Below are 25,793 nucleotides of genomic sequence, written 5' to 3'. Positions count from 1 at the left end.
CGTCAGTCAACATGCACTGAGTCATGAGACGATCATCGGTTTGGAAGTCCAGAGATTTCTGTGCGCGTCGTGACGCAACCCTTCTGACGTCAGCCCCCACCAGTCAGTCAGACTTCAGACGGCAAGAAGCTAAACGCGTCTTTCTCGTCATGGCGCTGAACAAAAACCACTCTCAGAACGGAGGAGTCATCGTAAACAACGGAGAAAGGTATGCGCTCGTCGTATCTATTGACGTGAAGTCGTGTTATGTCCTCGTTTGAGGTATGTTTTGTTTTCATCGCACTTTCCAGTGCGTAGTTGCTATGCTAAGCTAGCTGCTACAAGTGGCCCAGAAACACTCGTCTTGTTTTGTCCGACCTAGTTCAGTTGTTATTCCGTGACAGAGGAAGATGCCTTCAACAAACGAACGTGTCACTGGCACTGACGAGCTACGTTTTGTTCGTTCGTTCTGGGTTAATTCCAGATGCTAACATGTAGCCGACTGTCAAAACAGGAAGGAGCTTCTGCTGCTGGATGTTGACATTTTGGAAAACGGAAATGTCGGCAGGTGTTACCGAAACGTTGAGACACCCTGTTTTCCAGTGTTGCCAAACATATACTTTAAACATTTGTGTCAATTGTCATATGTTAATCCGGGTTAATCCGAGAAATTAATAGACCCGATTATGACTTTACGGCGTTCTCTCAAATGATAAAGACTGAAATATTTAACTGTGGTCTGGGTGTAGATTATGAGGATTTCCACCTTATTTGAATCACTAATTTTGTATTTATTTTGTATTTGTATGTATTTTTACTTTTTTATGTCTCAGGTTCTTGCATACCTTTTATATATTTATATGTAACACAGCATTATGTCACAACCTCTCACTGATATTTTTAACCTCAAGCATATTATTTTGTGTTAATCTTTGTAATTTACTAACACAGAGAAGACACACAAATAGACGTCACCCAAGTCTTCTTGCATAAATTAGGGAATGCCATGTCAACACAACAACCTCAGGAAAGTGGAACATGAAAAACATGAAACAGTGACTAATAGGAAATAACAACTGTAATATCTTGCAAATAAATGATGATGCATGAAATTACAAATTGCATTATTATTGTAGCAGGTTGAAATTGCTGTTATAAATCTATGTAGTTTGCAAGTAATGTTAATGTTGCGGCCTGAATGTGAATTTGAATTCACAAATACATATTGTGTTCAACTTTAATCGGTTATAATAGCCCTGGTTGTGATTCGAATCATTTATTATTCTGATTTCCCCTCACCAGTATTTTGCGTGAGTGCAAGAATGTGGAACTCACCTTCAGCGACTTTGGCGCCAAGTGCGACCTGCTTAAAGGAACAAAGAAAGGAACGATTTACCTGACGCCCTACAGGGTAAGTCCGGACCCTGACTGCTCACCTTCAAAACCCCAGACATAATTCATTCATGTCTTCCCTTCTCCAGCTGGTGTTTGTGTCCAAAGACAAGGATCGTTTGGGCTCGGCCATGTTCCCCTACTACCTGATGAAGGGTTGCAGCATCGAGCAGCCGGTGTTTGCTGCCAATTATATCAAAGGCACGGTGACGGCTGAACATGGAGGTGAGAGCACTGGCACCTGTTTTATGTTGAGTGCTCTGTGGTGTTTACCTCAACCTGGTGTCTGTGGACAGGTGGCTGGGAGGGCCATGCTCATTTCAAGCTGTCGTTCATGAGCGGAGGAGCCATCGAGGTTGGACAGCATCTTTTCAAACTGGCCACAAATGGTTTGTGGATCATTATTACCATGCACGTTTATGAGATGGCAAAATATGGTGCTGAGCTTGATTTCAATATAAGCTTGTGCCAGTAGAACTGAGGAACTTGAATGCAGAATAGCTATCGAAGAGTAGATAGCATAACAGCGTAAATAGCTTACTTTACTTTTGAATGAGTTTCAAATGTCTGGCTGTTGCTCATGCAGATAAAATATGTTTACATTCTCACCAGTTAATTTGATTCATTTTTTTGGAGCGATGCTGCCACCTGCTGGTTCTTCATTCAATCCAAAGTAATGACGGTCATCTCTTGTTCAGCTTCTCGCTCTCCGGCCCCGAATGGCGCTCCTTCATATGGATATCCCGCTCCAGGAATGATGAACGGCTACGGCCCGCCTCCCCCTGGCTACCCTTACGGACCCTACCCTCCTCAGCAGAACGGATTCTACCCACCTCCCCCGGCAGCGGGCAACATGGGCTACCCTTACCCCACCACTGCTGCAGGTGAAAGCGCTGAACGCGTCCTCCACTGAATAAACAGTGACAGCATGGCTAGATGTTGAACGTGTGTGTATGCGCCGAGTGCTCGCAGCTGAGCATTTCTCCGCTGCAGTTACATCATCGATTTTTCCTCATGACGTAACACAGGATTATAATCTGATGAGAATAAATGTGAGATGATTGTCGTGACCCAAAACGTCTCTGTGCTCCTCCAGCTTACCCTCCTGCCTTCGACTACATGGCCCCTCCCCCCCCATACCCAGGGCCGCCTCAAAACTGGGCTTCACCCCCTCAGAACTGGACAGCAGCTGCAGCAGCGCCCCCTGCAGGTGTGTTTGTACAGCCTCGTTTCACTGCACCCGTCAGATTCCATCCATCCCAGTGAATCATTCCCCCTCCCCCCCGCCCACACCCCCCAAAAAAGTGTAGCCGTGGCGTGGATGCCTCATCTGCTGCTACGTGATCAAACATCCTCTATTCTGTCTCACACTTTTTGAGGGAAAGCTAATGAAGGAGGAGTTTGCTCCGGGATGTTTCTCCTTCGTCTCCTCGTGTTGGTCCTGACTCATGTTGTTACCTCATCCTGTGAGCAACATCTGCTCCTGACGCAACTCGTCACTGTCAAGATGCTAATCGTTCCAAGTTGTTTCAGGTAACGCCAAAGCAGCCGAGGCGGCGAGCAGCGCCTACTACGACCCCAGCAACCCGCACAACGTCTACATGCCCATGGTGAGCCTCACTTCTTGTCCCGTGTGTGACTTCCTGCACAGCCAGGAAACTGTCGCAGCGACGCTTTAATTCTCTTGTTTTAGATATGTTTCGTGATGCGCTCTCATGTTGAGTGATTCACTCTTCTGTTTAGTGATTCACATGTTTAGTGACTCCTTGTTGCGGTATACATTTTGGATTGATCTTGTCTTGTGTTCGTGTGGGGCGCCGCATGCGTCATGTTTATTCTTGAGTCATTCTGTAGGGTCGGTGGCTCGGTGTCCCTGAGCTGTGGTTTTTGAGGCTCAGTGTTGAGAAATTGGGACTCATTTTCCAGGGTGAAGGTCCTGGAGCAGACCTCAGTCACCCTGGTCTGAGTTCTGTGTAGAGCAGGAAGTCTGCAGCTATCTCTCCTTCTCCTGAGTCCTGACTCGAACACTTGTTCCCTTCTCCTGTAGGAGCGGCCCCCTCCTTATGCCCCGCACCCCGACACCCCGGACAAGAAGACCAACTGAGGTGGAAACTCCTCCAGCCAGAAGAAGACGGTATTGATCCCCCGAGGGATTGAAGTGATATATTTTCCATATTAATCATGTGTTAACCTCTTCGGAGGAGAGGACCACAAACTCTGTGGCTTCTTCCCCTGCTGTTGTGTTAGTTTAAAGAGGATCAGAATGTATTTTTAACACAGATGAGCTTTTCTAGTTGGAGACACTCCTGGACTCTTGCTGTAGTTTATATAAAAAGAGACCAACTCAACATCAGATCAACATTTCCAACCATCTCCACTGCCGTGTGCGTGCGTGCGTGCGTGTGTGCAATAGTCAGTTGTGGGCCACTGACCTGGGCGACTGACTTCTATTGTATTGATGTATGCAAACCCGGGTGAAACCAGAACTGAGCTCGAGGTGAAACTGGACCCGTGTTGCTCTGCTCCCCTGAAATCTCCTTGCTGGTTCTTCCCAGTTCCTGGTTGCTAGGAGTCCTTTGCACATGTGTGAGGGTGAAGTGAACTTCTCTGGATTCTGCATTCATGAGCGTTTCCTCTCTTTATGCTGAATTTGTCAATTAAAAATTCTAACTGTTGTATTTATTAATTCTTCGTCGTAAAATCAAACCCTCAACACTTAACGTCTCTACATTCTCTGCCAGTTTATTCTTACGCAGTGACAAAAGCTCTGCTTTGAGTCTCTGGCAAACATCAGAGGTCTTGTTCATGTGACTCGATGTGTTTCATTCAGTGTTCAGATGGAAACTCTGGCGGTGAAAATGACCTTTGAGCCGATGATCATCTTGTCACTACAGTGATCGAGTCGTATGACCTGTGCCTCCTGTAATTAAAAATCTTGATCGCGTACAAAACGCTGCATCATAACACGACGGAATAACTATAGAGAAATCCTGTATTAAATCTTAAATTAATCCTAGTTTCATGAGCAATATGTACGTACGATAAATCTGGTGATTATTGCCAGTATATTTCAATATCAAATAAAGAAATCTGTGAGTTATTAGTAATTAAAAAGGAAAAAAACAAAAAATATAAAACTGTTCTGAAAATGCGAAAATAAGACACAAACCTACTCAAAAACAGAATTCTTTTTTTTTCCTCTCTGGTCGAGGGTCACATGACTGTGAGGGTCAACAGAAGCCAATCGGTTTTCACTCAGTATTTCCAAACCATTTATTCTCATGTCACATGGCAGGTCACATGATCACAGTTCCGGGAGTTAACGAAGGTTCCACATCATGCAACTAAAAAAAAAAAAAAAAAGAAAAACGACACACATTCTTAACAACAGACCTACGACACAACTATTGTCACCAGGGGGCCACACACTCTCTTTCATGTTAGCCGTCAACAGAGGTTGTCTTCCTGCTACACAGGTGTCGCCCCCTGGAGGTGTGGGGTTCAGACTAGACCTACTTTATGGCTCGGTTCCTATGAAGTCCTCATGCAGGACGTGTGCTTGTTCCTGCTAAATAATTCGGACGAGATCATCTGAGCAAAAGTCCACATCAGGATAGATTAATATTGCAATATAAATATGTTGAAATAGTCACATTAATAACACCTCACTAATATTTAATGTTTTTTTTATGAAAATAAGTGCTTATTTCAGACGAGATATGAAAAATAAAAGTCATATTTTGATTAAGACTGTTGTGTTCAAGTATTTTTGAGCGTATCGAAGGAGAAAGTGGATTTGTGTGCGACTGAATGAAACCTGCCGATGGAGGTGTGATGTTAAAGGTTGAGCCAAGGATGGCGCGACAGTTTATAATGATCTAAGTTGACACTGTTGGTTAGTCTCTGTGGAGGTTCAACTTGGCCACGGACACAATCCATTCAGAGATGTCGATACACATTGAACTATTTCCTGGTGACTATGAGTGATTTTCTTGCGCGGTCAAAATGATGTCACACCTGCGATGTTCAACTCCACACTTCAGTCGTGTGTTGTCTTCTGAGTCCAACTCACTAGTTACTGGTTACGATGAAGTCATGGTGACGGATGCTACGATCATCTTCACGTTTGTCTTCACGTTAGATGGAGGGCACTGTATCGTCCCTTAGTAAGACAAAAAAAAGCCGCCCCATTGCGGGTGAGCTGCGTCCCAACTTCCCCGGCACGACGTTTGAATCTGCCTGGTGATATTTTGATTTAGTCCTTTGTGATGATTCTGATTAGCACAGTTAGCTTAGTGGCAGAACCGAGATCTTGCAATATCTTGTGCGTAAAAATGATAACAGAAACGCCGGAATGAAAGCTTCTGAAAATGACCTGTCCAGGATTGTTATTTCAACTGTGACTAGAGTCCACAAGTCAAAATGTCACCAGACGGGTCAAGCACTGTTGGAAGAACGCAGCGCCTATGGCTCCTCCTGCAGGAACCAGACCTCATTGCGCCGCCCGTAAGGCTTGAACGGTGCGTCGTAGCTACAGCAGAAGTACTGCTTGCGCTGGAAGGGCGCTGTTTCTCCCAGTGTGCGTGTCAAGCGCAAGGCCTCCGCCCGATACTCGCTCTCACCGGCGAACCCTCCGAAGTTCCTGAGAGCAGAGGAGGAGCGTTAGAGGGCACCAAGCAGGAGGAGGGACCGTCGGGGCCGGGCCACCTACAGGGCGTATACAGTCATGCCGGGTCGCTCCTCGATCCTGATGGCACTGTCAGTGGGAGGCGGGGGGCTCTGCTGGTAGAAGCTGGGCACCCTGATGGCCACCACCAAACGGCGGGAGAGCACGCCGTCGTTGCGTGGGTAGACGGTGATGATGATGGGTGCTGCGGTGCCCATGGCCTCACCTGGCAGGAAGGGAGTTTGAGAAACAGGTGCAACTCGGAGACTGTACCCGTGAGTCACATGACTTCCTGTCGCAGCTACCTGGCTCATTGCTGCCGCCGATGTACATGAGCAGCTTCCTCATCAGCTCGCCGGTGGCCTGGTCGAAGGTGCGACCTTCAGATGACACCACCGCAAACTTGGCCGCATCGTAGCGCCGTACCTCGAAGCTCACGCCGTCCTGGAGAGAAGCCCGAGATCAGGGGTCATGACCCTCCCTTCTGAGTCATTGCTGTGTGTGTGTTTGTGTGGGCGAGTGAAAGCTGAGCGCTTCCAGATAATGAGACGCTGCGGAAATATATTTCACCCTGATTTAAGATTCACTCAGCCTGCAGAGAATAATGGGCTGTGATGATGTAACACACTCATGAACACACACTCTGACACGGAGCTGCACATGTTGCAACATCAACGTGTGACTGAACACAGTAGCAACAAGGAGATGACCACAACTGCAACATGAGAGCAGAAACACACAGCCGCACGCTGCAGCATCACAAGCCCAACCTCGACAACCACATCATGGAATGAGAACAATGCTTTTCAGCCGCAGCACAACAATAAAACCAGGCGATAAGTGTGTTGCCGCGATGTCACCTGTGTGCGGGCAGAATGTTCCAGACTGGCTGAATTCATTTGAATCTCATCATAAGTATCTGCTGGCAGCGCCGTGACCTTTTGTCTCCCACAGAAGTTACAGTCAAAAATACCAACATGAACAAATGTGGGGTTAATTTAAGTCAGAATGTGCCCCCTGGTGGAGGGTGGACCACTCTGCCACCGCAAAACAAGTGGTGGCTAACGGAAACAAAGTAGTCGGTCAGAAACTGACATTTAAAAAGTAAGAAGTACTTCAGTGTGAGCCCTAGTGTGACATGCAGGTCACTTGTGTATTGTGTGTCAGTTTTAATTAAGAGTGTAGGGTGTCGCCCCAGCTGGCCCAGTTCTCCGGTGTCTGGCTCTGATTTCAATACCTCAGTTTTAAACACAGATTTCATGACTGGATACTCTGAAGAGCCTCTTAACCAGACTGTTTGCCTCAGAGACCGGACTCTGCCTGGTCCCAAGGAGCCACCTGGAGTGCAGTGATGGGTCTCCCAACAACAGGGTCTGACCCTTGCAGCGGCTCAGACCCGCATCAAGGGGGTACAAGCTGATCTTGGCAAGGCAGAAAAGGGAAATCCATTATCAACTATTGGAGACAATAGAACAATGTGGCAAAAGAGAGAGAGAAGAAAGAGAAAATCTTTGATGGTGGATTGACAGAAGAGGAGGATGGGATGTTACTGAGGAGTCACTCCTTGGAACAGCAGCAGAGGTGAAGACACAATCTGACAAGGACAGGAAGGATAGCCTTGTGTTGAAATCACAGAAAAGTGAGAATACAAGAGAAGAAGGTCTGCAGAAGCCGGACCTCTGGTCTGGCCCTGGACCTCCGGCAGATGGAGCCTGACAGGGAACGTGTGATTTTAAATGAGGTGTCAGATCAGAGCTGTGTAATTCGCTCTGACGTTTGAGGCTGCGGGAGTGTCAACATCAGCGCGCAGCTCTTTTGAAAAAAAAAAAAAAAAAGCACTAGAGTCTGCCGAGGTCAGCGCTTATTTAAAACGTTAATTGTAACGCAGAGGGGGAGGACACGTGTGGGTCAGCGGTGACGGTCTCATTTCACCTCAGCTGGTCAGTGGATCCGAGCACGAACAAAATCTGAGCTCACGCACGGTTGACCAGCCTGCGTCTCCAGAACAGGGTCAGGTAGCCGGAGCCCCGAGGCTGGACACAAAAGCACAAAGAGCACCAGGCAGAGAGCAGGACAGGCGGCCTTAACCTGATTCTCTCCGTCCTCAGCGGTAACCACGTTACAGTTTCACCTCCGCTCTGAAAAACAAACTCACGGAGACGTTTAATCTCATTTGGAGGAGGAAACTCAATCAGGTGGACAGAGAGACGCGACCCCAGGCCCTACTGAGGGAGGCCGAGTCGCCCACAGGGGCTGAGACAAATGGGACGCAGAGTCATTTTCTGGCTCTCTGTCAGGGTCATGGGGGCCGATTGTCCATCCCAGCTACTGAGGGCGAGAGGCAGGGGACCGACGGAGAAAACATGGCATCAACCCCCCTTCCCTCAAAAGTCAACTGTAAATACACACCCGCTCTCACAAGACAAAGCAGTTATACAGTACTACACAGAGACACACGTGATGACATTGTACACACATGTACACAACACACGGTGTTGTACACTGACCTTTGTTAATATTCGGTCACACACCAGTGCACGCACAGCACATACATTAGATGCACACTCACACTTGTACCGTGACATGAAGTGATAATACACATAGACAACGCACACCTGGTTGGATTTTAGAGGCCTGAGACAGTGAGACAGGAGAGAGGAGGAAGACAGGTCTCACCTTGCTCTCAGTGCTCAAGAGTTTATATTCCGTCTCCTCTGTGTTCCCGAACAGAGAGTTCTTGATCATCCCAAACATGGCTGTCTCCTCTTGCTCTTATGTTGTGGATTCCGTGTAGACCAGCAGCTGGACCAGCTCAGCACCCGAGCCTCTTCACCCGACTCATACACCTGCAGACTCCCTCCAGATGTGTCCTCAGAGGCGAGCGGCTGCTGCTGTGCTCTGCTTCGCTCTGAGTCAAGACATCAGCTTTTGCTCCCTGACCGGTTGTCTCCTCCCCCCGCCTCCCCCTCACCTCCTCCCCTACTGCTCTCTTGTTTTGCCCTTTTCACCTCTGAACGTTGAATTCCCGCAGAAGTGGGACATCGAGTTGACAGCGAGCGCCTAGATCCTCACGGTCTGTTACCTCCTGGTCCACGTGAGACCAGCATCCAGGTTCCTGACTGCTCATACAGCCGGCGCCAAGTCCATCTGGCCCCAGAATCTGCGCGTCCTCTGGTCCCAGCAGCGTGTAGACCTGCAGATCTGGTCCACAAGTAGACCAGTTTATGGAATCATAGTCTAGCTCCGGAAGGTCTGGGGATGCTTCCCTCTGCGGTAGCTGAGGTGGTCATCGTAGGACTAGTTTCAATATAAGCTCGCTCTATAGCGCCCCTCTGTGGTTTTACTAAAGAGAAAAAACTCATGATCACACAGTGTGCCAGTCAGTAGAACCGGCGATGTACCTCATCCTTTTCAAATACAAGAATAATGATTGGACATCTGGAAATGAAACCAACAGCGGTGTCACGCCAGAAACACTTTATTGTCATCGCGGTGTCTCAAGTATTGAGGGAAACAAAAGTATCAAAAGCTAGTTCTGCAGTCACAAACGTCTTCCATCACACTTCCCGAACATCTTTCCTCCAGAAACAGTCCTCGCTCCCCTGTCCACCAGTCCTTCACTTCTCCCAGCCTTTACCCCCCGGCTGGGTCGGGAGGCGGAGCCCCACTAGAGCCGCCGCCTCCTCCTGGCTGCGCTCCCCTTTGCCGTGGTACAGGTCGTGCAGGAGCTGGTGGTTCCTGGTCGAGGCCAAGAGGCACAGGTATGTCTGTGAGGCGTGCAGCGCCTCCTGCTGGGCACGGCAGTACCTTTCACCCGTCACCTGTGAGAGACGTCCTTTTTAATGATGCATTTCTCTGCTTAATGATCACAACATTTTGAGTCTATTTTACTGCAACAAAGTTACACATTGTATACACTAGAACTCTCTTCCTTCATCTGTATCACCACCTCGAGAATGACTCACAAATGTCTCTCTTTTAAACTAAAATAAAATGAAAATTAAGCATTAACATTTACAATAAATATGTTTTCTCAGTTCACCACATTTATTAGTGTGATATTTTCCCACCTTTTTGTTCAATAAGTGACTGTATAGTTGAAGGCGTTTCTCTTGTGACATGTTAAAACTGTTTTCTCTGGACACATGAGGAAAACAACTGTTACATAAAACAGAGTTTCCCACCCAGATGCTCTCACGAGCAGCGAGATGGACAGTGGGCGTCGGGTCGAGTCCCTATAGCTGCTCACATATACGTTATCGGACCTCAGGCGGTTTCACCGGCCAAGACAAACGCGCAGTGACAAGTGAGCGTCGCTGCGAGGCGCGCTGCATCAGTGACTGCACATCATGTGACCAGAGCTGTGCACTCTGGAGCAGAAATAATGGAGCTCTGAGCCGATATGCTTAAAACGCTCACGCTTCACTGGTGCGGTAGCCTCCGTCGGGTTTGGGGGGGAAAGTGAAGAAAAATGAAGATGGAAGGTCTCGGAAGGTGACTCTGGGGAAGGTGAAATGTGGCGCACCTCAGGGAACTGATCTCCGTCCACTGAGTTTTTCATGAGCAGCTTTAAATTTCAACTGACTCATAAATAGCCTGAAGATTCAGTTTCTATAATGACAGTAAAACTCAAAATGGCTCTTGATTCTATAATATTTCAAGAGAAATCAAACATCCAGCTTCAGTTATTACAGGATGGAGCTGTCACATCCTAATTGTTGCCTAACATTCTTTAAACTAAAAGAGAAAGATTATCAACATTAATGCTTCATCTGACTTGATTTATTCAAACAGAAAATGACCATTGTGTGACTTGATTTTTATCACAAGTTTATCCACTCACATTTGAACTGAGGTCAGGTTCTCCATGTCGCGTTTCAGCTCAGGTTTGTGTCTGTACACGCAGCGACACCTACAGTCCGGAAACTACCAACACGTGTGGAAACCAAAACAAACTTTTCGACCTGGGAACCATTTTTGAGACACGCAGTTGGGGGTCGGTTATCCAAGGAGTTATTTAAGAATGGAAGGCCACACAACACGACAAACACGTCAACAAATCGCCAACCGAGCCACAGACTGTGACTCTGACTCGGTGATTAATCTGCAAAGCTATATTGTTGTTTACGTTTTAGCTGCAACAGTTGTCATGATTTCAGGGCAGCTATGTAAGATTACCTTAAGTGCGGATGCTAATGGAGCTAGCCACCCAGCACGGTGCCCTTGGCATCAGTCACCTTGCCGCCTATTAAAACACGACTGTCGTCTGACACTGTATCTTGTCGAACTACACATTTACATTGAATCTTGCTGAGCGGTTTAATTTCTGAATGAATGCTCACGATCGGAGTTAGCGCATGCCATGTGTCTGTTGTTAGCAACACCAGCTAATGTCAACAGAGAAGCTGTAGACCTGCAAACTCACCGCATTTTTCCGAAACTGGCTCATAACGTAACTGTAGGCCAGAGACTGTCTGTACTGCGGTCCATGGACGGCTCGCAATTCTTTGATAATTCCTCTGCAAACACGCAAAGCAGGCGACAACGTCGCCATCTCTGATCGATACCGTGGTTCACCTCAAGGTGGCGATGTGTCACATGTTTTATTGGACAACACTGATAACGTAAAGTTATTTTTCCATTTCAAAACATCGCATAATCATGGAAAAATAATGCTGATGTTCCAGAGAGGGATACGAAGCTGCGCTATGGCAGCAAACATGCTCATTTAAACAGATAAAAATAAGTAATAAAGCAACGTCAGGGTTGGTTGGAGACATCAAGTTTATTTAAAGTATTAAAATAATGTAATTAAAGTTAAATATAAATATAAATGTTCTATTTTTTGACTGAAAAAATTAAAGCTTTCGATGTCACCTGGCGGTCCTGCCGTGTGACGTCATCGGATTATCCGACGCTGCTTTTGATCCTTCAAACATTTTTGACTTCGAACTTAAGCTTGGTATAGACACCATATGCGGACGGGGGAGGTTGAACATAGTCAGAGTATTCTGAAAGTCCATTAGCAAAGAGTGTGAGATTGGTTAGCTGACGAAGTAGCAACTTTATGCTACAAACAGCGACACGCTGACTGGCGTTTGGTCCAGTCTCGTTTGGCCAAGACTTATCAGGTGGAAAACACCAGATGTGTGTTGCTGTTTCCAAGTCTCAGGTATGTGATTTTTTTCGTTTAAAGAGGAAAAATATGGTTTAATGTAGCGAATGTTGATTCATAGCTTGTAGGCAGAAGATGATTGACAGGCGACTTAATGTGTCGTGTTGGTTGAACAACACAAACAGTCTCTTTTCTGCCTGGAATATTCGTTCATGAAGCCCACCTGAACTGTGAACCAAGAAGTTCTGTGACATGGAAATGTTGCATTTGTGAACCCCATTGAGCGAAATATCCAAATGTGGATGGCAGGTGACAAGAGACTGATACTTTAATATGGCGGTGAACTAAAGACAATGTCAGGAAAGAATCCTGTTTTTAGTCGCACGGAAGAGAGAAAAAAAGCAAATAATCACATAGGTTTAAAGAAACACAAGTATGGGACCATATAAAAGAAAGAACTCCAGATTTTTTAAACATCATATTTACGTGTTAAAAATCGCAAAAGAAATCCTAGAGACTCCACACTGACATGCCATCACATGCCGCGCAATATTAGGCAATGGAATAAAACCAAACATTTATTTATTTTATTTTTTTTTGTAAACAACAGAGATGAGAATGATGTAAAGGCTTTAAAAATACAACACAAAAATACAAACTTCTGGACAATGAAAGGTTCATTTCAATGGGAAAAAAGCACAAAATTCCTTCAACAATAAAATACAATGTGAGAATACAATGACGTTTAAAAGAACTGAACATTAAAATGCATTTATAATTCCGTAAAATCTACAACACATCTGAATGACATTCAATTAAAATCTGTGGGTCGTTTGGTGTTGTCACCCTGATAAAGATAGGAATACAAAGTACGGGATGATTTGTCGATGCCAATTATTCTGTGAAAGAAGATTAAGTTGAATTTCACGTTTCATAGTCAAGAGCTCCAATGACCGACACAATAAACCTGTTTTATTCACCAGTTCAAAAGTGATTTCATGCTGGCTCAGTCAGCAGTCAAACACATCTGAGAGCTTAAAGAGTCAAGTCACAAAATAATCTTTATTCTAAGTGAGCGCAGTGCAGGGACTTTGGCTGACTGCTGTTATTTAATGAAACCTAAACGGTCTTTAATTAGAATCTGCTGTGAGTGAGTCGAGAAGCCAAGCGCTGCAGCGCCTGCACAGGCCGAGGCTAAGTGCCGAGCAGGAGCGACACTTAGTTGGAGTAGTTTCAGGTCAAACAATGTTTACAGAGACAACTGTCTAATGAGTGGTCCTGTAATTGATGGCTACATTGATCGGATCAGGACGCTGCATGTAGAGCCAAGACTTTTGAACATGATCCAACATCCAGTCGCAGCTTCCAGAAGAGACCACTGCAGGGTCCAGGTTGGCTGTTAATGTCTTTGCACCCATTCATGAGCAGAAGGCGCAAGTTGTATTCGACTGGTCAATCCTCATCATCATGGAAAACAGTACATCAATACAAATCTCAACATTAAGAACACAACAGAGTTTTTGAATAAAACAAAATATTCACTGAACAAACAAGTGCTTAATATTAAACATCAGTTAGTTAGTTAAAAATAACCGCAAAGCTTAATCAAAAGAAAACAACTTGCAGTTTAATAAATCTATAAATAAAAAATGTAATTTATTTCACATACACTACTCTGTAAACAACCCTCCTGTGATTGATGTGCGATATTGCTGTCCGTCCGGAATGATTGATGTGAGCGAGCCAAGGATGCTGGCCGCTGGGGGGCGCCACCCTCTCAGCAGCGCCGTGCCAGTGATGTTCCTGGACATGAGCGTTTCTCCTGACGCCCCCTCCTCTCCTGCTTCTCACACTCTGTCAATGAATACTAATGCAGCGAGTGGGCCCACCTCCTTTCCTCCCATCTTTGTGTGCAGGGGCGGGGGTGAGAGCGGGAGACGGTGACTGGGCTCAGTATCTCTCCTCATGAGGCAGCAGGAGCTGGACTGGCGTTGGCCCCCGGTGCCTCTCTCCATCCTCCCGCTGGGCAACGCTGCTGCAACAATGTCTCACCTGTGTGAGCGGCGGCAGACCTGAGAGGACGTCTGCGCTCCCTCTTCTGGATGGGAAGTGATTTTTGGGAGAAGAGACAGAAGACCGAAGGCAGGCGGGGAAGGGGACCCACTGGCGAGAGCCAAGCCCCCCTTCCACAGCGAGACCGGAGACGACGGAGGCCACTGGAGTATTTGCTTTTCTCTTTCGTTTTTTGTTCTTTTTTTTCCTCATCGCGCTGCTGGGGGGGGCGCTGCCGTGTCCCCTGCTGGCGCTGTCCCTCCTCTGTCTCCTCATCTACTTCGCCATCTACCTGCTCAACAATTTCTGCTGCTTGTGAGCCAGCCGACTCTCAGACTCCTGTTTTTGAACCCCTATTCATTCTCGTTTTTTATCCTGGCGCTGCCCACGCCGCCTCCTCCCTCCCCTCGCCGGTCCCCCCTCCACTCCGCTCACTGTCCACCAGCAACTTTGGCCACTTTTGAACCCCAAAATATTTGATTTGGTTTCCATCCCCCCCCCTCCCTTCTCCCTCTGCCATCCTATGCATCTCTGGGCGAGCCCTCGCTCTCATAGGTAGGTCTGTTGAGTGTTTGATGTTTGTCTGACGTCCCTTAAACACACCTTGAGTCAGACCCTCCTCTGGTCCCCGCCGCTTCATGACATCATCACCTCCATCCGATGACTTTTTGTCCCACCCCTCACCTCACCGTCGCCCCCGTTTGTTCCACAGTTTTCAGCTGTCAAGCGTCTGTCATGTGAGCTGATTGATGAAGAAGTGTTTAACTAACACTCCTGCGCCTGCCCTCCTTTCTCCTCTCTCTCACTCGTGTCGCTCGACTCCCACTCCTGCAAACACACTCACTACTCGCACAGAACTGTCACCTGCAGGATATTTCTCTCATCCTTTCCTTTTCTTGTCACTGTGAAGTTTGCTCAGAATCTCTTGATGTTTGGATGTGAGCTTAACAGATGTGTGTGTTTGTGTGCGCGCGTGTGTGTACAGATGCATAGAAAAGTGAAGCCACACAACTCATTTCCTGGTCCACCTCATGTTTCCTTCTATCTCCACTTTTGTTCCCCCTGAAGGAGATTAAACGCCTCTCCTGTTCAGAGGATGGAGCCCTTCGCCATCAGGACCTTCTGGATTTAGCTCTTTTCCTGTGGAATTACTCTTTCACTCCTGGAAGTTCGCTCCCATCGCTTTTTTCTTGCTTGTGATGGACGGAGCCGTCACTGAGGGTTTTCTGTCCCGCCGCTGAAGCTCAGCAGGATTTGGCTCTCACGTGGATTAAGGGCTCGTTCAGTCCATGTAACGCCGGCGATTCTGCCCAACTGGCTTGAGAAGGTTTTAACCGTCGAGCTGGTGAGTATGAGAACACACAGGCTCGCTGTTGTTGTGTCACTGCCTCAATCAATAATGTATGTTGTGTTCTTGCTGAAGGCAGAATGTGTTGTAGACTGAAGCGGTTTAGATCTCTGCGGGACATCTTTGGTTAGTTAGCTTCACCTGGAGACGCCTCAGCTGGCACTGGACCGGTGCTAGCAAAAGACCTGCTCTAATCTTCAAATGGGTTAGCAAAAATGTCACAAGATTTTTGAGTCAATTCAATATAGTCTTTTTACACACCAGATGAACTTGAGACACAGAATTGTGCTCCTGGGTCGCTGGCCGAGACAATGTTTCACACAAAGGGAAGAAGGAATAACAAAAAAAAAATCCAACAAAAACGAAGTTTCCTGAAACTGGAAAACATTAAATTTTCCACGTAAAAAATGCAATTACAAAACAATATCTTGCAAAGTAATAATAAAATAGAAAGAAAAGCGGTAACCTTAAAATTTCAATAAGTAAATGGAAAATAACGTCACAAACTATATCTCAAAATACTACTAAATACTCATAAAAATTTTAAAAGTGTGGATTTTAGAAACGGTAAAATAGCAAATAATGAAATGACATGAAAAATGCTTTCCTAATACTGCTCTTTCAAAATGGTAAAATAAAAAAAATGGGAAAAAGCTGATCATTCACTGAAAAAAAAAATGTAAATAGAACAAGTTGGGGGTGGTAATAAACTGGTTGGTCTCAAAGTAAAACCAACATGGAGTCAATCACGGAGCGGCGAGGGAGCTGCTGGCGTCAGTGAATGTATGCGCAGATCAATAAAGTAATCTACATGAGGAGACGCACTGCATTGCCCTTTTCTCAGTGCAATCATTTTAATCTGCTTTTATTCCAAAGAAACACTGCGAGCGGTGAGCGATTGATTAATATGGGATATAGTCTCACCCCTCACTCTCGCTCCTTCACATCAGGTGCGGTGGCCATTGACCCCTCTTCTCTCAGATGAGCTCGTATCAGCAGCACTTACAACGCTTGTCCATCACTGCTGTCCCTGACACGGCCTCCTTCTCACCCAAAAATTACCACTGAGGAATGAGCGGGGAGGAGGAGGGTGGGCTGAGCGGACTTGTCTGAATTTTTAATTTCATAATGCTTCTTAGGAAATGGTTTTGAATCAACAATGTAAATGAGGTTCTCAAGAAGGGACCAGGGGTGGAGAACATCAAGTGATTCAGGCTCCGGTTCAGGAGAAAATGAAAGCTTCCTCCTCCATGTGTATCGCTGCCAGTAAATTGTTTTACTGTGTTCTTCTATTTATCCATCTATCTGTTGGATATACTCTTGATATTACGCTGGTGTTATTTAGGCCCTTTATTTTCTAGCTGTTTGTGGATGCTTTAAAGCTCTCTAGGAGGTAGCTATGGTGGGAGATGCTGATGAAGCTGCTCTGCCTCTGACCAAAGTCAACTGGCTGAACTGGCCAACCTAAATTCAGGACCTTGGACAGCACCTCTGAAAGACCGCATTATTGAACGCAGAAAACAATTAAATTTAACAATTAAGATGCTTCATTTTTCAAAAAAAAAACCCAACCCTTTTTCATCAAAAATATGGTGAGATAGGTACTTATAGAACAGACACAGCACAAAACAAAACAGGTGGAATGAACACGTGAAAACAGATACTTGCCTGGCACCGGATTATCGCTTGAAATTCTGAGGTCATTGTTAATGAAGTGTGTAAGAGATGTTGACCACGTGATGCCGATGAATTGAGGATGAGCTGGTGCTAATGTGTGCTAATGTAATAATGACGTTCCCATGTTGAATTCACGCTCCGTCACCTGCTCTTCCCAAACCTCACACGCCAAAATCTTGTCTGCACTTGGGCTGAGTTGAAGCTGCCGCAGGAGCACGAGTCGATGCAGTCGCCCGCCGCATAATTGACTGTCATTAAGAGACGATGATCCTCTGCCTGACAGAGGCGACGGACGCTGGTTATGTAACGGAACAAAGACCAGACTCTGATCCTGCTGGACTGTTGGAATCAATGGCCACTTGGACAAGAACCGATGTTCTTTCAGCTCCAGAACAAACTGAACTTGTAAACACTTCACAGAGCATGAAGTTTTGGAACTCCAGATTCTTCTCCGCCTTGTTCCCGGACTTCCCTTCGTAATTCTGACGGTGACTTCTTTTATACGTGGGTGGACTCTGGACTAACGATGATGCTGCAGAAGCCTTGAGGACGTTTTATCTTCACATTCACTTTATTCTGTTCATTATGCCCCTCACGAAAGTGTTTTTGCCTCCAACTTCTCCATCCATTAACGCTGCGGTTTCATTCTTGCACTCCGCCATCCCTCCTCTCCATACGCCATCACAGTTAAAGCTGGCTCTCTGTGTTCACAAGAAAGGCCCACTCCATGTTTTTCCCTGAACCTCAACTGAATGGTTGCGGAGATCACCCGACCATCCTTCCCACCCACGCACACTGGACTTGCTTGGCCAATCCATAACTACCTTATGGCTCTTCCTGCCATGAAGAGGTTCCTACCTAAAAGCAGTACATGTTTTTCAATTCTGTCGTTGCAATTATTACTTTGCAAAAGAGGGGATGCTGGGCAGGCCACTACTCCCCTTCCTCACACCATCCCTGTCATCTTCGCCTGGTTTCTTTGCCACCACAGCAACCTTCTTGCTGATGTTTCCCCCTGCAGACTCCTCCTCTGTCTACCTTCAGCCATATGCTTTGTAGCAGTTCAAGTTGCCTCACCTTGCACCTTTCATTCTCAAACCACCAGTAGCTCCAGGGCAGCCTGCAGACTGATCCCCACTCTTATCATGACCTTACCCTTGTGCGATGTTCTGAACAAAGCGGGTTCAGCAGGAGAGCATCGAACCTGTCAACTCTCATTATGGGACACTTGCAACAGTCCCCGCCCATACACAGTTCTGCTTGACACAACACAGTCGAGGGAAGATCTCAAAGGCCTTTGTCTCCCGGACTCTCAAGAACGACAGCAGCTTGATGGTGAACAAAAGATCAAAAGGACAAGAGAAGTTAACTGGTAAAATGTAATTTACTTTGGCTCTTGGAGCAGACTTCCACGTAGGAGGAGCGCTCCTTAAGGAAATCTTCAAAGACTACATTCAAACTTGTCAGGAGACGATCCTGCAGCGTGAGCTGGAATCCTAAACAGCCATTAGTGCCTGAGCAGGAAGTCTATGTGGGACAAGGAGACAAGTTTAAAAAGTGCATCTCGATTTTATTGGCAGCATGCTCAGTCGAAGCGAGCGAAATATGGGTCATGATCTGATATAAAGAGGCTGCTCCATAATTTATCCGCGCTGATTAGGAGGACCGTATTGACGCAGGAGCGGCCGGGGAGAGAGGCTTCTCACCGAGTCGACAAAACTCCAGCATACTTGTCGGTGATTGGGCTGCGATGCCAAAGACATTTTAAGGAACACGTGGCAGGTGCGCGGGCCTGGAGCTGCTCCGAGTGTGTGAGGCTGTATTAAAAATGAAGACCGCAATCTGTTGCCCCGCAGACACTTGTTTATAATTCATCGACACATTTCAATTAATCATTTATCCTTCTGAAGCATGAGCCGCGCTCTCGACTTCAATTCTGGAGAGGCAAGTCTCCGAGAGTGTTCTTGGTGTAGGCATCATTGGGATTATTAGACACCATTTATTATTCTTCTGATCTAGTCTATAGAGTGGTTGGGCGTTGTTGGGGATAAAGACAGAGACAATTTAAACAGCACGTTTGAAGAGCTTGTATAATTTATGAGGCTGGCTATAGCTGCGCCTCAGTTCAGACAGTTTTATTGCAAAACTGACTGGAGCTTTATTAAAGGACTTGGTGCTGGTGAGAATGTGTTTTCATCCGGACCCAGATGTTGATCTGCAGCACACTTGAGGGTTTAATAACGTCACATAGAGCCGTGTTTTAGGTCAGTGTGCTAGCGCAACATCCTGACAGTTTGTTGTAAAGGAGTGGCATCCGGTCTGGGCATGAACAATGGTTTGCCTCTGTCAAAGACTAGAACACCAACTTCTGAATGTTTTCGTTTTTATTTCTTGTCCAAGTGTGCGCTCCATACTTGGACACAAGATTCTACTATTTTTTTCCCCCCATTAAAAAAAGTGGTCATAGGAAGTCACAGTTGGACTGCTGGGACCCCAAGAACCACTGAATCTCAGGCGCCATTATCATACCGTTCTCTGGTGTTCCTCCAAGCTGGAGAACTTTGACAGCCTTGAACCACCTCGTCTACTCTCCTCCTCCACAGAACTGTCACTTTCGTTGACGGAATTAATACTTCTTCTACTGTACTTGTACTGTGTTCAATCATGGTTGTTGTTCTGACCCTCCACCTCCTCTGCAGATCCAAACTGGAAGACGTCTGTCAAACAATCCAACTCTTCTCCAGAGGAGCGACGGGGGGCAGACCTGAAGACGAGCCAATCACCCAGACACCCCCGCCGCACCCCCTTGACCCGTGGAGGATTTCACTGAACGCTGCTGTGAGTATCCGACACCGCTCTTAATCGACACGAGAGGTTTCTCAGGCGGATCGGAGATAAGTGTTCTCCTCTTCCTCAATCAGGAACAAAACAAAACCCACGAAGCTAATGAGGTGACTCGCTCCAGAGGTGCAGTTCATCACTGGAGTACGTTGTTCAGATTGAGTCAGCGCTCAGCGGAAACAATGACGCTGAGATTCTCTCTCTTGTCCTTCGCTGACTTAATTAGGTGTTTTAATTAATTAGATAATGACTTTGTGACACTGCGATTCAACTCAAGACACTTTTGAATTAATAATAGTGAAGCAGTCATCTGTACCGGCGTGAACGTTCACATTTGACCCATCTCATCTGCCTCACTGCTTGTGTTGGACAGTTGGGCCGCCCTCAGTCTGAGGCTATGAGAGGGGGAGAGGAGTCCCACCCTGCACCATCATGCTACTACTGAGATGTGGGGATGAGACTTTGGCTGGCAGAACACAAGGTAAGCTCGCACTCGGCTCACGTGTGTGTGTGATCTGGGTGATGGATGGTGAGGAACCTTGCGAGCATCTCCTCCCGTTCCGTCTGCTGCCGGCTCGGCTCGCGGGTCAGGATTGCGGTTCAAGGTGGAGCCTGCAGACAAACGCTTTAATCCTACCTTTTTAGCTCCGTCTGCGCTCTGATCGATGACGCGCTGCAGTGGACGGACACCCAGCCCGACCCATCGGCTCACAGAGCATTGATGAAGCGCTTAAAGCTTTGTTGACAGAGTTGTTGTTGCTGTGTGAGAAGGTGGAGGATGAAACGCTCTTTGTTACACTTTCATGTTCTCATTCATCGTCTTCATTATCTACCATAATTTCTGGAGCACAGACCGCACCGCTGAACCTGTGGCTTATAGACAGCAGCGGCTTATGTATGAACAAGACCTATTTTCCTTCTTAAATTTAGTGGGTGCGACTAATACTCCAGTGTGCGCTATAGTCCGGAAATTACGGTAATTATGACTATATATTTTTCAGCCAGGACTTTTTTCCCTCATTGGCAATGAAGTTATTGGCAGAAAGAACCGGATCAGAAATGAATGTATCAGATCCTCAGACGTGTGGAGGGAGGCCAGATGGTTTGGACATGTGGAGAGGAGAGTGTGTTGGAGCAGGAATGTTGGAGATGAAGAAGAGGAAGACATCCAATGAGGTTCGTGATGAATGAGAACATGAAGATGTGACCAGAGCGTGATCAGTGGGTTCAGACTTGCTGTGACAACACTAATGCAGATTTGCATACAAGGTTTTCACTATTATGATCATATCCATTTGCTTCTATAAATCATCATTTTAAAACGTTTCCTGTCTGCGTACTGAATCCAGCGGTGCTTCTGTCACCATGGTGGCAGGAGAACTGGACTCAACGACCCTATTGTTCTACTCTTGACATCAGTCTGTTGACTTCAGTCCAGGAATGTGCATATATGACTCTACAGTTACTGTCCACCAAATCTATGTCCTCTCTACTGCATTGAACTGTGCTGAACCTTGGAGTGATGTCATCATCACGCGACATATTTTCCTGGCTTCACTCCACTTTCTGTGGATAGAAACATCGTCGTTAGAATTTCTGTTTGGGACTACATCTGCAGCCTGGACTCACACCGACGCTGCCTAGTTATTGGCCATTCGTTTAAAGAGCATAGTATAAAGCAGGGGTTCTTAACCTTTTTGATCTCGGGGCCCACCTTTCCCAGAACAAATGGATCCGGTCCCATTCAATAGAACTGATTCATCACTCTTGATTTCATTTGTGATCAACAACCTTATTGAATCAACAAACCAAAACCTTGTGAAATGACATGAGACCATGTGATTTGGAAAAGTGAATACATTCTCGATTAATAAATGTAATAAACCATGTCTAAATATCATAAAATAAAAATTATATATTTTATTTAAACTCCAAGGAAGATATAAGTAAAGTGTAAATGAAAGTATCTCCATTAAATGCCCAAATTAATTTTCAAAACTGCTACAATTGGTGCTTTCATGAACAGTTTTTACTGTTGGGGGACAGCAGCAACACTTTATCATTTTTTCTTTTCAAGACCTCCATACTTCTTAACTATCAAAGATTTGCAGCTGTCAAGTCAATTCAGTGACACACTACTGCCACCATACGTGACTAATATATTAAAACTGAGCGTGTCACGACCCGCACGGCCCAAAGGTGTAAAACAAAAAAACTTTTAGCGACCCTCGTGCTGTTTTGACGTGTGTGTTTTCCACATCAGGTCTCAGCTGCTGCGCGGAAAATGAACGTGAAGTACTTTGGTCCATAATCATGTACCATTACAGAGAACTGTAGCTAGGGTGATAAGGATATGATATAAATATGGTGCTGTAAATAGTTTGTTGGAGAGTTTGAAGAAGTGGGGTTGACCTCTGGAGGAAGGTCGCTGGTCAGGATCATCAGTCTTGAAATGCACTTGTCCGGTGGCGAGAGCGTTGACCCCTGCTCCTCCTGCTCCTCCCACTTTTGTCATGAAAGAGCGTGTCGTGAGCAGAGTCCTCATCCGCGAGTGAAGCCCGTCCCGTCGGCAGGTAACGCTGACTGTGCACTCTTCCCACTATCGCCGACGTCACGCAACATTTGCATGTAATTGAATTAACGAGCTGCACAGCGCACATAGGAAATTAGCATTTCTCTGCTTCCTCTTACTCCAGTCTGGCGAGCGTCCTGCTCTCGCTGAGCGGCGGTGAAAACGAGGACATATTACTTTAATAATGCATCGTCTCAGGGGAGTTGTGTTGTTTCATTTTCAACTGCTTGTTCTTCCTCTTCGCGGAACTGGAGAACTGTGATTCATTCTCTTATTTGTTGTTGAGTTCACTAGAACGTTCCACAGAATCAGCCTCCACAACAGGAACGTGCTTCTAAATGAAGGTGTTTCTTCCTCATGCAGTCTTTTTTTTCTTTTGTCCGTCCGTCTTCTAATCCCTTTGAAGTCATTTTTATGCCAAAAGGATTAAAACACAAATAAAATAGTGTGTGGAGGTCACATGACATGAGATTTGGCGGCTGCCTGTTTCATCCCTTTACTGTCAGACTGCTGGTGATGAATTTTAATCACGTGTTCAATCTCGGTGTCGCTGATGTTCAATTATTTGCTGATTGAATGGGGCGCGCTCGCAGGAGGCGCCGTCCGTTTGTTAAGGCTGAGTATTGCAATTTAGCTGAAGCTCAACAGAGAGATGAGGTTTGTCTTGACCTGGAAGCACGGCAGCCCGTGTGTGCGTTTGTGTGTCATTGATTTGGTTGCGAAGCAGCCGATCAATAGAACTTGACTCCTCCTGGTCTTGAGTGGACAAGCTTCACATCGCTCGACTAGAAAATGGGATCATTATCTCCCAAACGCTCCTCAGTGGGCCGCTGACGTTCGCTCATCCTCGTTCTGCTGTGGTGGTTCGGGCTCTGGAACTGGAGGATGAAATGAAGGTGAAACTCAGACGTTTTTGAGTCTGGAGCTGAATCACAAAACGTGGCTCACTGACGGTGAAATCAGCCATTTTGAGACTTCAGTTCCTTCGACGTACTTGTGAGTCAGACAGTCCGACTTGAAGTTGGCAGTGGAATTTCCCGTCTCTGAAGTGTGAAGAACCTCCAGTGCACTGGAGAGGACACACACGGTTAGAAGCGCACAAAAGTGAGAAGCAACACAGTCAGAACACACACACAAACGGACGGTAAAACAGGTCAAGTCAAAAAGAACACGCACACAGTCAGTTGTGCGAACAGTCACATGCTCACACTGACTGTTGGAGACACACACAGGTGGTCGATAACAAACACACACCAGCAGTTAAAGAAACCCAAACATATTGGTTAGGATGCACATACACACAAAATGCACACAGTTGGACAATACTGTTGTGATGTTTGAAAATTTTGCTTTCAGCAATGAACTTTAAAGTGAGGTGACTTTTATTGTGTTAAGTTTGTGAGCTGTGAAACACAGAAATTTGGGGGCGGTTCCGCCTCAGAGGGGGAAGAGCGAGTCGTCCCCTCAAACATGCTGATGGCTCAGGGAAGACGACATGGCCGCTGACCCTCGATGGCCCCCACAGAGAACCACGGCGTCTCACTGCTCAAGTGTCATCACCGATGCCCATCAGAGGCCCAGCGGTGGGAGCCCCGCTGCCTCGTGCCGCCCTGGCCGCTGCTCTGTTAGCCGGCAGATAGCATTAAGAGTTATTGATTGGGTTGTGTTAAGGGGAAGGAGCCCACCAGGGGCTTAGTAGAATCACTCCCAACAGGCGGCTAATACCTCCCTGAGGGACTTCATCCACTCACTGGAGCTGATTAGTGGGACTCTGCAGAGAGGGACCAAACATGGAGAGAGAGTTGTTGAAGTGAGCAGGCGACCCGTTCAAGGTTTCCACTCTGGCGGGCTCGTGTCAAGTCACTTTCAACACGTTTGTGTGGCTGAAATCGGCTAGTTTTTTTTTTAAACAGACAAGCAAACAAAACAAAAGAAAAGCAAGAAAGAAATAATCTGCAGCTTAAAAACAGCAGAAGTTGGAAAGGAAAAAAAGTCCTGTTTGGAGACGTGTGTTTGTGTTGAGATTGTGTAAATAATCTTGCACAGTTTAGAGGCCGAGCTTTAATTCAAGTTTGGCCCAAGAAACTGCCACCTGGAATGATGAGACAATTAGAACCTGCTCGCTCTGCCAGACCTCGACGACACCCTCATTAACTGTGTGTGTGTCTGTCTGTGTGTGTGTGTGTGTGATTTGTCACCAGCACAGCTCTGCTTTTTTGAATGGACGGCAAAATCTTGGCCCGTGGCTCAGCTCACTTTGCCAGCTGTTCCAGTCAACGTCCTTTTCTTCTGCAGACTGAAGAGCTGAAAAGAATTTCTACATGAACCTCAAAGAAAATTTGCAAGCAAATACAATTATGAGGTTTAGCAGATTAGATGTACTAAAAATGAAAACGATATGGTAAAATAAAGGAATAAATAAAATATATGAAAATGTTAATTTAGGGGGAAAAAATAAGAAGAGGAAAAAATGGAAAAATTAAGATAAAAAATATAATAAAATTTGAATTCTGTAAATAATGTAAAAAATTAACAAAATAAAAATGATAAAACATAAACTAGGTAAAAAAAACCCACAGAAAATCTAATCATGTTTTGTAAAAGCAACAAAAGCCAAATAGGACACTGGCAAACAAAGATAAATTCTAAACTAAAATCTTGGGGAAAAGGAAAAAATAGGGGATATACAAAGTAAAAAAAATAATGCAAATTCAATCTGGGAAATGATTCCAAAAGGTCCAACATGGAACAGGAATGTTAAGCGTGGGAAAGTGAAAAGAGTGCGGCAGAAGAACATTATTTTCCAGGCTGCGACATTAATGTTGGATGAGGAGCTCATCCAAAAACACCACCGCATTTTAGTGACATCAAAGTCTCAGCAGGATGCCCGCTCTGGTTGTGGAGGACGAACCTCCACCCCATCATCGACGGAACATATTCTCGGACCATCTCTGCAGAAGTCCATTACTGGTTCCAGTCAGGTCCGGCGATTGCACTCGACGATGCGTTGCTGTGACCTGAGATGTCGCAGAGAAATGTATGAAAAAGACACTTTGATAGAAAATCAGTGCGAAAGGAAGACAGATGGCGGCGGAGATAATGGCTCCGTGGTAAAAAGGCCTCCTGGAAAACAGCCAGCGCTGCAAATTTA

At 46.0% G+C, this 25,793-nt stretch overlaps 4 protein-coding genes across 4 annotated transcripts in view; 2 read left to right on the top strand and 2 right to left on the bottom strand.

Moving 5' to 3' along the window:
- The first annotated feature begins 54 nt into the window (after positions 1–54).
- wbp2nl (WBP2 N-terminal like) lies at positions 55–4,046 on the top strand. Its single transcript, XM_053852848.1, has 8 exons — positions 55–208; positions 1,282–1,390; positions 1,461–1,596; positions 1,668–1,760; positions 2,070–2,255; positions 2,468–2,581; positions 2,905–2,981; positions 3,419–4,046. Exons 1-8 carry the CDS (start codon positions 150–152, stop codon positions 3,473–3,475), a joined length of 831 nt encoding a protein of 276 aa, XP_053708823.1. The 5' UTR covers positions 55–149; the 3' UTR covers positions 3,476–4,046.
- A 609-nt stretch (positions 4,047–4,655) lies between these two features.
- On the bottom strand, positions 4,656–8,957 carry LOC128751656 (heme-binding protein 1-like). Its single transcript, XM_053852849.1, has 4 exons — positions 8,714–8,957; positions 6,343–6,481; positions 6,083–6,263; positions 4,656–6,013 (listed from the first exon to the last, which is right to left on the bottom strand). Exons 1-4 carry the CDS (start codon positions 8,789–8,791, stop codon positions 5,836–5,838), a joined length of 576 nt encoding a protein of 191 aa, XP_053708824.1. The 5' UTR covers positions 8,792–8,957; the 3' UTR covers positions 4,656–5,835.
- Positions 8,958–9,480: 523 nt separating this feature from the next.
- fmc1 (formation of mitochondrial complex V assembly factor 1 homolog) lies at positions 9,481–11,622 on the bottom strand. Its single transcript, XM_053852850.1, has 2 exons — positions 11,463–11,622; positions 9,481–9,858 (listed from the first exon to the last, which is right to left on the bottom strand). Exons 1-2 carry the CDS (start codon positions 11,589–11,591, stop codon positions 9,655–9,657), a joined length of 333 nt encoding a protein of 110 aa, XP_053708825.1. The 5' UTR covers positions 11,592–11,622; the 3' UTR covers positions 9,481–9,654.
- Positions 11,623–11,884: 262 nt separating this feature from the next.
- Positions 11,885–25,793, top strand: part of grin2ba (glutamate receptor, ionotropic, N-methyl D-aspartate 2B, genome duplicate a) — a 62,017-nt gene continuing 48,108 nt past the window's right edge. Inside the window, exons 1-5 of the mRNA XM_053852847.1 lie at positions 11,885–12,209; positions 14,069–14,759; positions 15,273–15,549; positions 19,929–20,067; positions 20,444–20,551. Of these exons, the coding sequence (XP_053708822.1) occupies positions 20,525–20,551 (27 nt within the window). The 5' untranslated portion in view covers positions 11,885–12,209; positions 14,069–14,759; positions 15,273–15,549; positions 19,929–20,067; positions 20,444–20,524. The remainder of the gene's footprint in view (positions 12,210–14,068; positions 14,760–15,272; positions 15,550–19,928; positions 20,068–20,443; positions 20,552–25,793) is intronic.

Source organism: Synchiropus splendidus, chromosome 19 (genome assembly GCF_027744825.2).
Source record: "Synchiropus splendidus isolate RoL2022-P1 chromosome 19, RoL_Sspl_1.0, whole genome shotgun sequence".
Taxonomy (NCBI): domain Eukaryota; kingdom Metazoa; phylum Chordata; class Actinopteri; order Syngnathiformes; family Callionymidae; genus Synchiropus; species Synchiropus splendidus.
The sequence above is the reverse complement of the archived record's forward strand: the minus strand, read 5'-3'. Positions and strand labels throughout refer to the sequence as shown.

Coding starts and splice junctions, on each gene's coding strand:
- LOC128751656 (XM_053852849.1), bottom strand. CDS start 8,791: ATGTTTGGGATGATCAAGAACTCTCTGTTCGGGAACACAGAGGAGACG. Junction 6,482..8,713: donor TCTTGAGCACTGAGAGCAAG/GTGAGACCTGTC, acceptor GCTTCTCTCCAG/GACGGCGTGAGCTTCGAGGT. Junction 6,014..6,082: donor GGCATGACTGTATACGCCCT/GTAGGTGGCCCG, acceptor CTCTGCTCTCAG/GAACTTCGGAGGGTTCGCCG.
- fmc1 (XM_053852850.1), bottom strand. CDS start 11,591: ATGGCGACGTTGTCGCCTGCTTTGCGTGTTTGCAGAGGAATTATCAAA. Junction 9,859..11,462: donor GCCAGTTTCGGAAAAATGCG/GTGAGTTTGCAG, acceptor CGTCTCTCACAG/GTGACGGGTGAAAGGTACTG.
- wbp2nl (XM_053852848.1), top strand. CDS start 150: ATGGCGCTGAACAAAAACCACTCTCAGAACGGAGGAGTCATCGTAAAC. Junction 2,256..2,467: donor TTACCCCACCACTGCTGCAG/GTGAAAGCGCTG, acceptor GTGCTCCTCCAG/CTTACCCTCCTGCCTTCGAC. Junction 2,582..2,904: donor TGCAGCAGCGCCCCCTGCAG/GTGTGTTTGTAC, acceptor AAGTTGTTTCAG/GTAACGCCAAAGCAGCCGAG.